This window comes from Monodelphis domestica, chromosome 5 (genome assembly GCF_027887165.1).
Source record: "Monodelphis domestica isolate mMonDom1 chromosome 5, mMonDom1.pri, whole genome shotgun sequence".
NCBI lineage: Eukaryota > Metazoa > Chordata > Mammalia > Didelphimorphia > Didelphidae > Monodelphis > Monodelphis domestica.
Genome location: NC_077231.1, coordinates 258,397,464 through 258,413,036, shown reverse-complemented (window position 1 = coordinate 258,413,036; position 15,573 = coordinate 258,397,464). Strand labels below are relative to the sequence as shown.

The following is a 15,573-nucleotide window of genomic DNA, read 5'->3' as shown; positions in this document are numbered from 1 at the left end:
TTAAAAGATCCATTCCTCCCTCAAATCTGTTCTAGTCAAATTAGTAAGGAGTTAGCTATTTGGGTTCTTGTTCTCTTCACTACAACACCATCTTAAAGAACAGGCACTGAGTTATTTACAATATGGGAAACCTTGATGAATTACATTTAATGATATAGTTTTGAAATCTTTGGATTTCAGAATTTAAAATCTTAACTTGTTAATATTTTTTAGAAGCCGATAATTCTCTCTAATGTTAGACAAACTGAAAAGAGTATGGTCATACTCTGACCATAAAAACAATAATTATTTGGATACATTGCAAAAACAGGGATGTTACACCTTGTATGTATTCCTTTTCTACCAAACTGCAATGGATTTTTGATACAAGATGTAGTTTTTGTTGGCTATAGTGCTAATTTTTATCTAAAAAGATATTGAGTAGTACTGAATAGCTGTTGTATCTTTTCCATAAAAGCAGATATTTTTAATTTAAATTAAGATATTTGGGAATAAAAAGTACAAATGTAATGCTCTGCCCTTCAATCCTCATCTCATCAGAAGGCAAAAATAAATGCTATATAATGTTTTTCATCCACAACCCTATGTTATGATGTCAAAACATCAAATCATAATAAAAAACATATACCTTGTTAAAAAAAAAAGTACAAATGTAACATTATGATAATTGTGGAGGTTCAACCCTATTATTTTATTCATGGAGAGGAACTCACAATTTAGAAATACCCCTTACAATGCAGTTTGGTCATTTATATGTAATTTATAATCTCGAAGAGTTACCATCCTGGGCACTAAGAGAAGACTTGCCTATATACACAATAGATCTCTCTACTTTTTTCCCCCTCACACTCTCTTAACTCTGCAATCTGGCTTCTGAAACTGTTCTTCAAAGATGCCAATAATGTCTTAATGGCCAAATCCAAAAGCCTTTCCCCAATCTTCTTCCTCCTTGACCTCTTGCCAGTCTTTAACACTGTTGATTATCCTCTTCTTCTTGATAGGTTTTTCTGAACTCTACTCTCTCTTGGTTCTTCCCCAAACCTCTACACTATACTTTACTTGGTGACCACATCTGTTCCCATACATTTAATTATTATCTCTATTCCTCTGCTTTTGATTCTAAAATCCATTTATCTACTCCTAACTTCTCTTTTGATCTCCAGTCCCAAATCTCCAAATGCCTACTAGACACCTCACACTGGATGTCCTATAGAACAGGTGTCAAACTCCCAAGTTTGGCCTAAAAAACTCCCAACCACTAACCAAACTAGATTAAAATATAATTGGTAAATGTTTAACAAAATAAATAACACATGTTCATCTAGGGTTTTAATAAGTCAATACTCAACTACAAAGATCTTTTTCCATTTGAGATTGACCCAGTATGTCCAAAACTGAGCTCTTTACCTTTAGCCCCAAATTTTCTCATCCATATTTCCTTATTATAGTCAAAGGCACCACCATTCTCCCAATCCCCCAGACTCAAAGCCTAGAAATCATTCATCCATACTTCTCACTATCTCTCATCCTTCATATCCAATCTGTTGCCAAAGACTGTGAATCGTATCTTTTCAGCATCTACTGAATATGTTTCCTTCTTTCCTTTGATATCACCACTACCATCCAGTATAGGTCCTCCTCATCTTGTCATACATGGACTATTATTATAACCTGTTGGTGGGTCTCTCCACTCAAGTCCATCCTCTATTCAGCCTCCAAAGTTATTGTCCTTTAGTGTAGGTCTGACCATATCACCAACTACTCAATAAATCCTTGTGGCTCTAGGAATTACCTCCAGGTGATCACCTTTATGATGAAAATTCTGTTCAGTGTTCAAAACCCTTCATAAACCAGTTCCCTCCAACCATCTTTCCAGTCTTCTAACATTTTATTCTTCCTCTACTCCTCTCCCACTCCACCATGTCTCCTTTAGTCTACTGACCTAGGTCTTCTTGCTGTTCTTTTAACAAAGAATTCCAAGTACTGACTCCATCCACATTACCTACCTATCCTGAATATCCAGAATGATCTCCCTCTTAATCTCCATATTCTTGCTTCCTTCAAGTCTTAGTCAAAATTCCATCTTCTAATGGAGGCCTTTCCAAATCTGGCTTAGTTGTAGTGCCTTCCCATTGTGATTGTTGCCTATTTCTCCTGTCTATTTTGTCTCTACAGAGTTGTGTCCAAACTGTCCCCATTAGCCTGGAAGCTCCTCCATGATGGCAAGGGCTATCTACTCCCTATAATGCCAAATGCAGAGAGCACTTAACAAAAGTGTAATGAATGAATAAAGAAGAAAATCCTTCAGAGGGCCAACAAGAATCCATGTAGCTAAAAGGCTACAATGAGGTTGGCCAAAGGGAAAGACAGAGGCCAGAGGCTGGAGGAAGAAATTGGCTTCATTGTTGTGAATTTTAGATTTACTCCACCCTGCTTAGTCTTTAGAATTCTAGCAACCAGGAATGTATACACCCCCACTTAAGGATTAACTGTGAGGAGGATAGCCTATGACTGACATGTGCTAGCAAGTGACAAATCAGAAACAACTGACAAACCCCCGGGCTGCCCTAAGCCAAGCTTAAGCTACCATTGGTACATGTGAGACACAGAAGTGATGTAAAGAAATGCCTGTTTATTTCACATCACTTCCTCTCCATGGCTCTCTCAGCATCGTTGGGAGCTCTGGGTGGCATTTTGGCGTGCTTGCAGCATTTGGCTCTATAGCTTGGGTAGATGAGGCATCTTCCCTGAGCAACCTTGGTGAGTGGTAAGATTGATTCCTCCTTTCCTTAACCTCCTGAAAAGGCACTATCCTCCAAAGCCCCTCATCTCGGAGGAGACCTCCTGGCTGGAAGCAGAGCTAGATTTAATCTTCTGAGAAGGCCCCTTGGGTGAGGCCTCTGAACTTCCCTTGGCTTAGGCTAGGCCAGAGAAATCTTATGCCCTTTCCTCTCTCTCTTCTTCTTAATCTCTTCCTACTATTTTAATTAAACCACCATAAAAATCCTAAACTGACTTGAGTATTTTATTGGGATTGAATTTAAATCCCTGGTGACCACTGATATAATATATTCAGTCAATAACCCTAATTTTACACTTAACACTGTCCATTATTACATCCAAATTTTCACGGGAATAACCCCTTACTCTAGAGAGGTAAATGTTTTTCTCCTCTCTGACAGTCTTCACAAAGTTCTTTAACCTGAATTTGTGAGTGCTACAAATTATGCTACTAGTACAAATTATGCCATATGGAAATTGTCTATCAGTCATTTATATTCTACTAGAGGAGAAAGGGACAGAGAAAAACTTGTTTTAACTGAGATAGAGCAAGTATTATTTCTATGCTAATGAAGTGGCTGTATTATGGAACCTATAGTTGGTATTCATGTCTCTTATTAATCTTAAATATATTTTATAGGTATCTCAAATTATCATTGTCAAGAGTACACTGAATAAAAATGGCTAAATGCCATAACTCAAGATATTGAGCCCTATTTGGATCTAGATAAAATACTCCCAAAAGACATGGGCTCTCTTGGTTTTTTAAAATAGGTTCATAATATATAAGCACTGGCAATAATAAACACACACTGAAAAGGAAAAAAGTAAATTCAAGGATCAGATTAAATTCCTTTCTCAGAGTTCATTCCCATTAGTATGTCCTTATTTTTAGGTGATAAAAAAGGATCCTCCAATCTACAGACGACAGAAATAAAAATTATTTATATAAATAACCCTATATGAACTTTTAACAACCACATATTTTTAAAATTATCAATTTCTTACACTCGGTTAATTTATAAAAATTATGTAATTTATCCAAAATAGTAGTGGAGTTAAAATACAGTTTACCTCAGAAAATTAAATGTATGCTGTGATCCCCTAAAATATTTGTCCCTTCCATCCCAAACAATCTGATATATGTAACTACTTTGCTTAAATTCTATTGTATGATTATTTATGTCCTTATCTCCTTGTTAATGTAAGGACCATCTTATTTTTTGTATATGCATCACCTAGCCCAGTACCTGGAACACAGTATGTTTAATAAATGTTTGTTGAATGATAAATATTTTGGGTCAGAATCTGTGATTTCAATGGCATGAGGAGCTCTCAAAAGAATTTTGACCAAGGTAGATCTGCAAATGTTATGCAAGTTAGACTTATAGAGCAACTGTGAAATGTCTTGCTTTCCCCATCACACAACTTGACCAAATTTACTCCCTGGTAAATTCCAACTAGATATTTCTAATAAAAATATAAAGTATTTTAATTAAAAAGTTCTGATTCATTTAATTTTCCAAGATAGCCTGGGACTCACAAGAATTTATAAAAATAATATAACTTAATAGGAGGGTATAAGCAAAAAATTTTAATTAGTCCCTATAGTTTACTTGAAGTTAAGAATGTATAAATTTTTTAGGTCTAATTTTCAGACAACAAAGACCCTACAAGATCCAATGGCTTACAAATTATCTTAATTTTGAATTTATTTCATTGAGTATTTTCCATGGAAAAAATATGTTCTTAAAGAGTGTTTTATATGCCCTTAGGAGGAAAGCCTGGGAATAAGAATGTCAGGAGGGAAAATACTTATTCAGAATTGTTGTTAGCGTCCAAAAAGTTGAAAAGGATTACTTTATGCATTTGTTCAACCAATGAATAAACATTTATTAGTGTGCAAGTTCCTCAAGGAGTTTATCTATGAGGAAAGACAACTTTCACTGTATATTCATGTATATATGCATACACATCAATATGTGTATACACATACAAGAATATAAAGATGACAGGGTTTGGGGAGGGCACTAGCAGCTGAGGAGAATCAGAAAAGAATTCTTATAGAATCTGAGTACTGAGTACAAGATATAATGAGGCTGGAATAACTAAGTTGGGGACAGGTTGTCAAGGGCATTAAATTCCAAACAAAGGTATTTGTTAATTATATATACTTTTTCTGCCCAGGGAAAGAAATACGGTTATACCCAAAAGAATTATTTAAACAGTGGATATTTTATTGGTAAAAACTCGATGTAAAAATAATCCATCTATTATTAGTTACTCCCTAAATTTAAACATAAACATCATTAAATGAAAAAAAATTGTGAGTTTTTTAAGAGGGCAAGGAGATCTAGAAGCCCATGCCTTCGAGCCTATTCTCTACTCTTTATATTTATCAGTAGTGAACTCTCAATAGCATGGAAAGTTTAAAATGGAAAGTGGACAAAACAAGAGTAGAAACCAAAAAAGAAATGAAGTACTATTTACATGATAAGCTGAAAGAATCAAAAAGTGCTCACGCAGGCAAGTATTGCTCTCTTCTATTCATTCCCCACACTTCTCCACCTCCCACACAATATCTGCCCTCTCTTCCTCACCTGCTGAGTTCCCTGGCAGCCTAAATTAACCTAGCTTAAATGCAGTTTCCAGCTTAGTTAGAAATGTATTTACCTATCCCCTATCTTCCATTTCACTTTGGTTTAATTTCCCCCTTATTTATGGATTGTTTTCTATACCAAATGTATATCATATCCCCCTACTTAAACAGTAATTTTCTTGAGGATGAACTACAGCATCATGGTATAATGGAAAGGGCATTGGCTTTAGTCAGAGAACCTGGTTTCAAGACTCATCTCTGATGTTGGGGAAAACTCTTAATCTATCTGGGCCTCAATTTCCTCAACTGTATAATGAAGAGGTAAGATTAGCCTTGAGTTTCTTTTGAGCTCTTGCTCAATAATCATACAACTATCCAAACTTTGTATCTCTCCATTATAACTAGCATAGTGCTATGAAAATAGTTTCCAAAATGTTTTTTAATTGAACCAACTTCATTAGTCAAAAACCAAGTTCTTAATTTAATACACAGTACAATTCTAAAGTATCTTGAATCTGAATTTGATCAAGAAAAAAAAAACAAAAACAGAGGCTAAAATCAATTCCAGTTAGTACATAAAGTGGAATTTTACCAAAATCAAAGGCTGAAATAATGATGTAAATAGAACTGAGGATTTATTCATCTGAAGGAAATCCTGACCATACTACTAGTAAATACAAAGAAACAATCATTAATAGTTGAGAATTATAAGCTAACTCCTCTATGCATCCATGGCAGCATTATATAGATATTGGCAATGATGAAGGGGAAGGAAAGGCAGTTCAGCTGTTCATGGTTGAAGAGGTCCAGGAAATAGAAGGCACAGCAAATAAATTTACTGAAAAAGCATTTCAGTGAGGGATTCCCAACTTTCTGTGAGGAGGAGTGACTTTTCACTCTTCTAATATATTGAGATGACTAGTATAGTGATGGTGGTGGTGGTTGTGGAAGATGCTGGTAATACTTAAGTTAGGCTGAATGAGGGACTCACTGCCAGCTTTGGGAATATCAATGGAAATCTTGACAAACTACATTTCAAAATATGATAGAAAAGCTATCAGATAAGACTTCAAATTCTACCAAAAGTTCTCAATACCATTCTAGGAGAAAATATATAACCCCTGAAATCTAAGCCTGTCTGAACTAATTACCTAGAACTGTAGGCAAAAAAATGTCCCTGAAGTAAAAGGCTCTAAAATTATAGAGGACTATTCTATCCTGAGCAAAGATTGGCTAAAGTTCTTCTTCAAAATGCAATAAACAAATAATTCATCAGAAATTTAATTCTTGGGAGCACCTAATTTTGTTTTTGTTTTTCCCCCAAATAACTGTGCATGGATGGCAAGGGAATTCATTACAATAATCCCACCCTTAAATTTGTTTTAGCTAAAAAGAAAGCAATGCATGGTAGACAAATAATTTACAGTATGTATCTAACACTATGTTTCCTTAGCAATGTGAAAAATGAAGTATTAGACTGAAAAACACAATATTTAAAACGTACATAGCCCATTTTGTCATAAAAATAAGCTCTATTATTTACTTTTAAAATGTGTATTTGATAATGAAATTCACCAATATTAGAACCATAACTGCAACTTAACCCAATATAAAATAATATAACTATTCATTTAAATTAGTAAATTATTATTCTCAAAAGTATTTTATTCTTCATGCTATCCAAGAATTTTTATTGTTAATAACTCTCTAGGAAAACCATGTAATCACTATCATCTCCAGAAGCCCAAACAACATGCAAACGAACATAGGTGGTCTATAAAAATGCTTACCTTGACACCATGGCCCACATCATCCAGTACTGTATAATCTATAGGTTTTCGAATGTACCTTACAGGACGTTCCATATTTGCAGGTGCTATTATTTTGTGAGTTCTGGATGTGTTCTTATTTGTTGTCAAAATGCCTATCTCTCTTCGAGCCACTTTTTCTTTATGAATGTCCACAGTCTGTATTTGAAATTAAACAAAGGAAGAAAATATCATTAAAAAGATGCTCATTCAGTCAGCCATTTATGACAGAAGAAATCAGAAAATCCAAGTTCTACTAGGAAATGCTTTCTTTCTTCAAAAGTCAATGGATGTGCCAACAAATATAGTTTTTAGCAGTGTACTAGAACAATTAAGGAGGCAGCTAGGTGACAATGGATAGAGTACTGGACCTAGAGTTAGAAAGACTCAAGTTCAAGTTTTACCTCAGACATTTGGTATTTGGGTGATCTTCAGTACGTCACTTAATCTGTTTGCTTTAATACTCTGGAGAAGAAAATGACAAAGCATTGCAGTATCTCTGCCAATAAAACCCCATTAACAATATGGTTCATGGAGTCCCAATGAGTCCAACAACTAAACAACAAAAATAGTAATATAAAAAATTCTAAATATCACATATGGCACCTACTATTCGACCAAGTTTACATGGAAAAGTACAAATACATTATCATCCATAAGTCTTCTCTAGTGCATTAAGTACCCATGACTCCAAATACAAGCTCACACATGCAATTTCCAAAATACAACTGAGTAAAGATATGAGATTAAAAACATATTCTATTTTGAAAGATTTAAGTCAAAGAAACAATTTCTAGTAAGTATGTTTCCTTTACAAAAAGTTCTTGGAATCTAAAACAGCAAAAGAGACAAAGGCAAAAAAAAAATTTTTTTTTCAGGTGAATCCAATAATCCAAGTGAGAACCTTGCAAGGTTTGTTCTTCTCAGCAAGTCACTTAACCTGTATGGTTCTCAGTGTCCTAGTCTGCGAAATGAAGGGAACAGGGCTAAATAATCTTTTAAATTCTTACTTCTAAAATTCTATGGCTCTAAAAGCAATTTATTTAGTGTAATCCATGTGTCCAGCACTATATAACTAATTATGTCCACACCTTCCCATATGATTACTGTCTTGTCTAATGCAGCAAGTTAAAGAATCACTAGAGATTTTTAAGAAGCATGCAAGGGAGAGGGATGTCATGAAAATATTGGCAGTAGTTGCCATGACTATACTCAGACCCCAGAGTAGATATGAGAAACTGTAGCTCTCTCCCTTCATTGCTGAGATGAGGGACGAATGGATATAGGATACATCATATGTTGGCAAAAACAGCTCATGTGTCAACCAACATACACTTATTAAGCACCTGTTATATGCCAGGAACTATGCTAAATACAAGGGATTCAAAGAAAGGCAAAAACCAGTCCAAGCTCTCAAGGAACTCATAGTCTGACCAGAGAGACACCATGCAAACAAAATGGAGTCAGAATAATCACCAGAGAGAAGGCCCTGGGGATCAGAAAAGGCTTCCCTAGAGGAGGATTTTTAGTTGAAACTTGAAAGAAACTAGAAAAGCCAGGAGGTAGAGAAAAGGAAGAGGAAAATTTTAGGAATTAGGAACAGCGAACTAAATGCATGGAGTACCTTGTTCAAAGAACAGCAAGGCTTGAGACAAAGAACTGAAGAAAACATTGTGGGGTGAGAGAGAAGGAAGGAGCAATCAAATAGAAAAATGGACACTGAATACCAAACAGGATTTTTATACTTGATCCTAGAGATAATAGGAAAGCTACTGTATTCATCCAGGCATAAGGCAATGAAGGCCTACACCTAAGTAGTGGCAACATCAGAAATGTTGGCAGTAGACTATAAGCAATGAGAGGGAGAAGTCAACTGTTCTTGCAGTGACTGGGAGAGGAAAGAGGAAAGTGTGAGGAAATCAAAGAATAGACAAATAAAGAAGATAGAAAATAGCCCAGTTAGCTGCAAGGAATAATATACAAAGGGAATCAACATTAGAAAAGACTAAAAATGTAAGCTAAGCCATAAAAATTTTAAAAAGACAATTCCAAAGAAATTGCAGAATGAATTGACCAGATCAGTAGAATTTTAATACAAGCACAATACTGCAAAGAGAACTTCGAAAAACTTAAAATTCTAATCAAAGAAAGAACCAACCATGTCTTCAGAAGACCTATAATGAAGCAAGTTACCCTCCTCCTGACAGAGGCAATAGACACACACAATGTACAAGAGACATACATTCTGGGGACTGGCTATTAGGTGAATTCATTTTATTGGACTATGCTAATTTTTTATATAAGTTTCCCCTCCTTTCTTTAGGAGGAAGGGGCTTTGGCATGAGGGAAGGCAAAGTCATAGAGAAGAGAGAGGAGGAAATGGGAAGGAAAGAGAAGAGGAGGAAGACAAGGAAGGAAAAGAGAGAGAGAGAGATAGAGGAAGGAACATCATATAACACTTTTTTTAATGCACATAAGAAAACAAGAAGAAAATTCAGAAAGAAATAGACAATGGAGTTTTTAATAATTGTTGTGGTTGTTGTTGACTCTTCAGTTGTATTTATTTATGGAGTATTTATGAAGTATTTAATAATTGTTGTGGTGGTTGTTGGCTCTTCAGTTGTGTCTAATTCTTTGTGACCCTATTTGGGGTTTTCTTTGCAAAGATACTGCAGTATTTTACAGATGAGAAACTGAAGCAGGAGTGATTTGCCCAGAATCACACAATTAGGAAGTGCCTGAGGCCACATTTGAACTCAAGATGAGTCTTCCTGACTACAGGCCTGACACTAACCACTTTGCCACCTAGCTACAGTCTAATTAATAATACTTTTGTTTGAAGCAGAGATTGTGACTAGAAATTTGCCATTTCATATGGAATCCTCCGCTGTGTTTATGGAAATGTTCTTTTTTGGTATGTAAGTTCAGAATTAAGAAAATAAAACTGAATGAAAAAAGAAAGTAAGGTAAGCTAGAGGGCCTTAGATGCCAGGAAGAGTTTAAAGTCTCTTTCTACCTACCTCAAGTCTCTCTTCTCTCTAATCAAAAAAGTCCGAATAACCATAGAGACATCTCTAAAGCACAAGTCTGACCATATTATGCCCTGGGCTCCATAAAACTCCAGCAGCTCCATACTGCCTCTTCCAGATAAGATTCCTAACCTTTTCATTTCACAGACCTCTTTGTCAGACGCATGAAGCCCATGAACTTTTCAACATGTTTTTTAAATACGTAAGATATATATGCAATGTATAAAACACAAATATAAAAATGTTTATTTTGTTAAAGAAATAAATGTATGGGCCCCTGCACTAGGACAAATTATAAATGCTGCTTCCCTTTACAATCTGCCCTGAGCCCATCTTTCTCTGACAAATAAGAGTTTACTCCCATCACACACCCAGTCATACAAATGAGCCTAAACAAATGACTTTCCTTCTTAAATGCCTTTGCATAGATTTCCCTACAGATTGGAAAGCATTCCATCTGAGCTCACCTCCACCTCTTAGAATACCTAGATTCCTCCAAAGTTCAGTTCAAAGTTCCACCTGGCATGACACTTTTACTGATTCCCTCCAATTAATTACTAGGATCTCTATGTGACCCTAGAAATCATCTCTCATTTATTTTACACATATTTCATATTTATTTATATGAATATTGTTCAACCCCAGTAGAATGTGAGATCCTTATGGGGAAGGGCTGTCTTTTGCCTTTTTTTTTAATCTTTGTATCCACAATAAACAGCAGATTCATAGCATAGACTATAAGAGTCTTAAGAAAAGGAATTGTTTCATTTGTTGTATTTCTATCTCCAAACTCCAGCACAGTGCCTGGAAGATGACAGGTGATTGATAAAAATTTATTATTTCCTGGGGTAGAATGGTATGACTTGGTAACCAATTAGGCAGAGACTGAAAGAGAATAGTCAAAGATGATCTGAAATCTTGAGCCTGGGTGATTGATGATCCAGACATTATCAAGTAAAGAAGGTTATAGGAAAGTAGAAAATTCAGTTTTATATGTGTGCAATTTGGTCCTTAAGGTCTAGAGTAGCTGGCCATCAGGGCTAGACTAAAGCATCAGCAAGGTAAAGCTAACAATGGCAATGACTCTTGGCTGTGTATATTCTCCTGGGTATATTGAGAATAAAGGGCCAATAATGGTGCATTGAAAGGTACCCATATTTGAGAATAAGAACTCAAAGTGGAAACTGAATGATCCAAAAATAATGAGAATGACAAAAGGATACAGAAGATAGTTTCAAAAAGAGGCTGATCAAGAATTCAAAAATTACAAAATATGCAGACAGGTGAGGTCTCAAAGCTTGTGATCAGATCAGGAAAACGGAGGTGAAATTTCATACTTTGTTATTTTCCCCATGAAGTGATTTGTGAAGTTGCCAAGAATCTGAATTAGCGGTAAGCTTTACTTTCTTGCTGATAACATTTTAAAGTAAAATCCTTGGAATATTACAAAAGTTTACAATACAATAAACAAAAACTTTTCCATCATTAAGCATTCATTAAGCACCTACTATGACCCAGGAATTGTGTCAAGTCCTGGGGATACAAAGAAAGGCAAAAGGCAGTCCTTGCCCTCAAGAAACTCCCAATCTAGTAGGGAGAGATAATATGCAAAATACTACATATAAACAAGCTATAAACTCAATAAACTGGGAATAATTAACAGAGAGAAGGCCCTTGAATTAAGATGGAGAAGCAATGAATAAGTAAAGGAATCTATATGGGGACACAGTTTATAAGGGAAGGATGAAAATATAATAAAATTATATTGAAAAAATGTTTTATAAAGGAGAACACAGAAATATTATTTATACGTTCCTAAAAGGAAAAACAAAACTTTTTATACAAATTCTCGAATGTATTCTCCAGTCTCTCCCTACCCTAAAGAAAGGGAATATGCAAAAGAACATAGAAAGTCGTGTTGTAAGGGAAATCACAGGCCATCTAGGTCAACCTATAACCAAATAAGAAGCCCTTCTACCACATTCCCGGGTGGAAAAAATTAGTAGTTCCTTCCTAGACATTCCCTCAGGGTTATAGAACATAAAAATACCAAAGCTGTAGTATAGGTATGAGGCTTTAAACATGTTTGATCCTGCAGCTTCTCCAGCTTTCCCCCCAGGCTTCTCCAGCTTTCCCCCCCAAATAATTAACTCTAACTGGGAAAAAGTAAGAAATGGTACTTTTACTACCATAACATTATAGATCAAGTCAATGACAAATTGGAAAACAGGAAATGAATTTAAACTGGTAAAAATTAAATAGGACCTGAAGTCTAGGAACTTCTTTAAAACGTATAATAGTCCCAGATACTTCTATTTTACAAATAAATATTATGAAACTTTTAGATCTTGCAATCACTCCTTTTTATTTATCTTAAATAGATTTTAAGTACAGTCATAATAACAATAATTATATATCACTTTATGCCAAGAGAGTGTAACTGTCTCTGTGCATCGACTTTTCCACTTAAATCTTCACTCACAAGTGTCTTTGTGTACATTCATCTATACACCACAGATGAAAAGGCACAAAGACAATCGTCATCCTCAGTTACCGAGAGACTACTACTATATATCACTTTAATATTTGAAAAGTTATTATGTCATTTGGCTCTTACAATAACATTGTGAGGGAGGTGAAATTATTATTTGCATTTTACAAATGAAAAAACAGACTGAAACATTAACAATTTGCATTATCAGAGGGAATTTCCAAATAAAATCATTTGAGGTACTAAATATAAAGTTCTAAAAGTTTTTAAACCAATCTTCATACCATTGTTTAAAAATGGAAAAGGAAAAACATAAACACTCATAAGAGGGAAAAATTAAGTTGATTTTTTAAATCTGGACTTTCATATCCAAAGAATTATATTCACCTTTCAATTTAAAAAATTCAAATTATACACATAGCTTTATATGTGTAATGAAATTATGGAAGTCATGAAAATCAACACAGATGAAAAAAGTCCCTATTCTTTAAAATCATTCTGAGCTAACTATTCTCACTATCTCTAATTATACAACCCAATTAAGGACTTTTAAATGTTCGTTTTTATACATTATAACTAGTTCCAGTGAAGCCCAAGGGCTGTTGGCCTCATATCAGCTACAATCATGGGTAAAGATTACATCTCTAAATAAGCCTGTGGGGGGCAGCTGGGTGGCTCAATAGATTGAGAGCCAGGCCTAGAGACCAGAGATCCTAGGTTCAAATCTGGCAGATACTTCCCAGCTGTGTGACCCTGGGCAAGTTACTTGATCCCCATTGCCTAGCCCTTACCACTCTTCTGCCCTGGAGCCAATACATAGTATTGACTCCAAGACAGAAGGTAAGGGTTTATATAAACAAACAAACAAATAAATGAATGAATGAATAAATCTGTGTACAAATGTGTTTTCCAGACTACTGGAACATATAAACTCACACCTAATTAAGATTATACAATTTCAAAGCAGTACCAAATCTGTTACCTTGAACCTTGAAAATTTAACATTACCTTGAAGAAAATGTTTTCAAGCTTTTCAAAAATCATTAAAAATTTTTGAAAATTCTTTAAGTGATGGCTCAGAGAGAGAGTAAATGGGAGAATGTGGACAATGTATAAAGAATTGATATCAATAAAAACACATTTAAAAAAAATTTTACATGACAACATAATTACACAAATTTACTTAAGAGTTGTTAAGAATAACCAATTTGATTTTCTAAAGGTTGTAAAAAGGAATTCTTTATTCTTATTTTGTCAAAACTACTATTTTAACCCTTACAAGGTTCAGAATCATTCATTTTTATTTCAATCTTGACATTTTAACACTGGCTTTTAAAAGCATAGATTAATAATTTTATTAATGGTATCTTAAATCTTATTTCTATGCCATATTGTCAAGTATCATCAGGAATTAATACATGAAGTTACAGAATACAAAAAGAACAAGAAGTCATTCACCAAAAACAAAACAAGGAGTTGAGAGAAAAAGAGGGAAAGAAAAACGACATGAAAAGCACTATGCTAGGTGCTGGGAATTCAAGAACAGAACAGAAAACAATCCTTGTCCCCATGAAGTTTACTACAGGGTAGAAACATGACTTGGATAAGGAAGAGGGTACCAATAATAGAGGCAAATGAACAGGTCTTTGAAGGAAGCTAGGGAATTCTCAGAAGGAAAACTAAAAAGAATATCCCAGGCATTCTAGGGCCACACTCAGAAGAGTATTGTACACAGAAACAGTAAGCAGGTCAGTTTCACTGCACTGTAATGTCTATATCAGGGAGAACTTTAAAAACCAAAAAAGGATTTTACATTGATTTCACCTTGAAGTTAAGGTAACCCCTAAAGTTTCCTTGGAGGGGCAGATAGGCGGGGTGGCCTGGTCAGACACTGAACTAGAGTGGATAAAGAAAGGCAGTAGGTGGGACAAGACTGGTACTCAGGAGAGTGGCCCAGGTTGGGTATACAGATCAGCTATAGGGAGCATTATACCCAGAAGCGCTGATGAGGTCACTAAGGCAAACAGTGAAGAGCCATATTTAGAGGGAGAAAGGGTAAGAGAAGAGGGTAGAACCTTGGAGAACACACACATCAACAAGGCAGAGTAATGAAAAGAGTAAGGAGGCCTGAGATAAAACCCTAGATCAGTGACAGTGAACCTTTTAGAGACAGAGTGCCCCTCATGACACATGAGCCCCTGCCTTATGCCAGACAGGAGGAAAGAAACACTCCCGTTGGGCTGCTAGGCAGAAGAATGAATCATATGAGAAATTTCCTCAAGCTGCTTGGAGGAGAAAGGGAGCAGCCCTCTCCAGCACACTCCGGTATGCATGCCTTAGGTTCACCAAAACAGCCCTAGAACTGTACAAGTTTGGAGTTTTCATCTGTCTTTGTGTTTCCATCTTTAAAAAGCATACTACTTGTGAGTTGATAACTTAATAACTCATGGATTTATATATTATGAAATGGGAGCAGGCATGCCTAGTTCCTTGAGTACTCACCATAATTGGAAATGGGAAATGGGGCAGAAATCACACTTTAACCATAGAGAATATGGGGGCAAAAAGTCCAATAAGGCAGAGACAAGTATCAAAAGAGGTAGAGGTAGATGGCAGAGTGGAACAGAGAATGGGATGGTAAAGGAAGGCAGGCAGCATGAGGAAGATCTTGGGGAAGCGGAGAGACAAAGATCTTCACTTCACTGGATATGAGTTGGGAGCACTCAGCAGAATGGACCGGATGGAGATGGAAGTGGGCTCACAGGGGATAAGAGATGGAAGTCTCCTTTTCATAGTTGATTTTTTTTGGGGGGGTGGGGGGTGGAGAACAGACCAAATCCCATCTGTACCATCTGGAGATTAGTT

At 35.6% G+C, this 15,573-nt stretch overlaps 1 protein-coding gene across 9 annotated transcripts in view; it reads right to left on the bottom strand.

Moving 5' to 3' along the window:
• ABI1 (abl interactor 1) overlaps positions 1-15,573 on the bottom strand; it is a 103,908-nt gene that overhangs the window by 24,169 nt on the left and 64,166 nt on the right. For all 9 annotated transcript variants that reach the window (XM_001367409.5, XM_001367317.5, XM_007504841.3 and 6 more), the window contains exon 3: positions 7,171-7,347. In XM_001367409.5, coding sequence (XP_001367446.2) covers positions 7,171-7,347 — 177 coding nt within the window. The remainder of the gene's footprint in view (positions 1-7,170; positions 7,348-15,573) is intronic.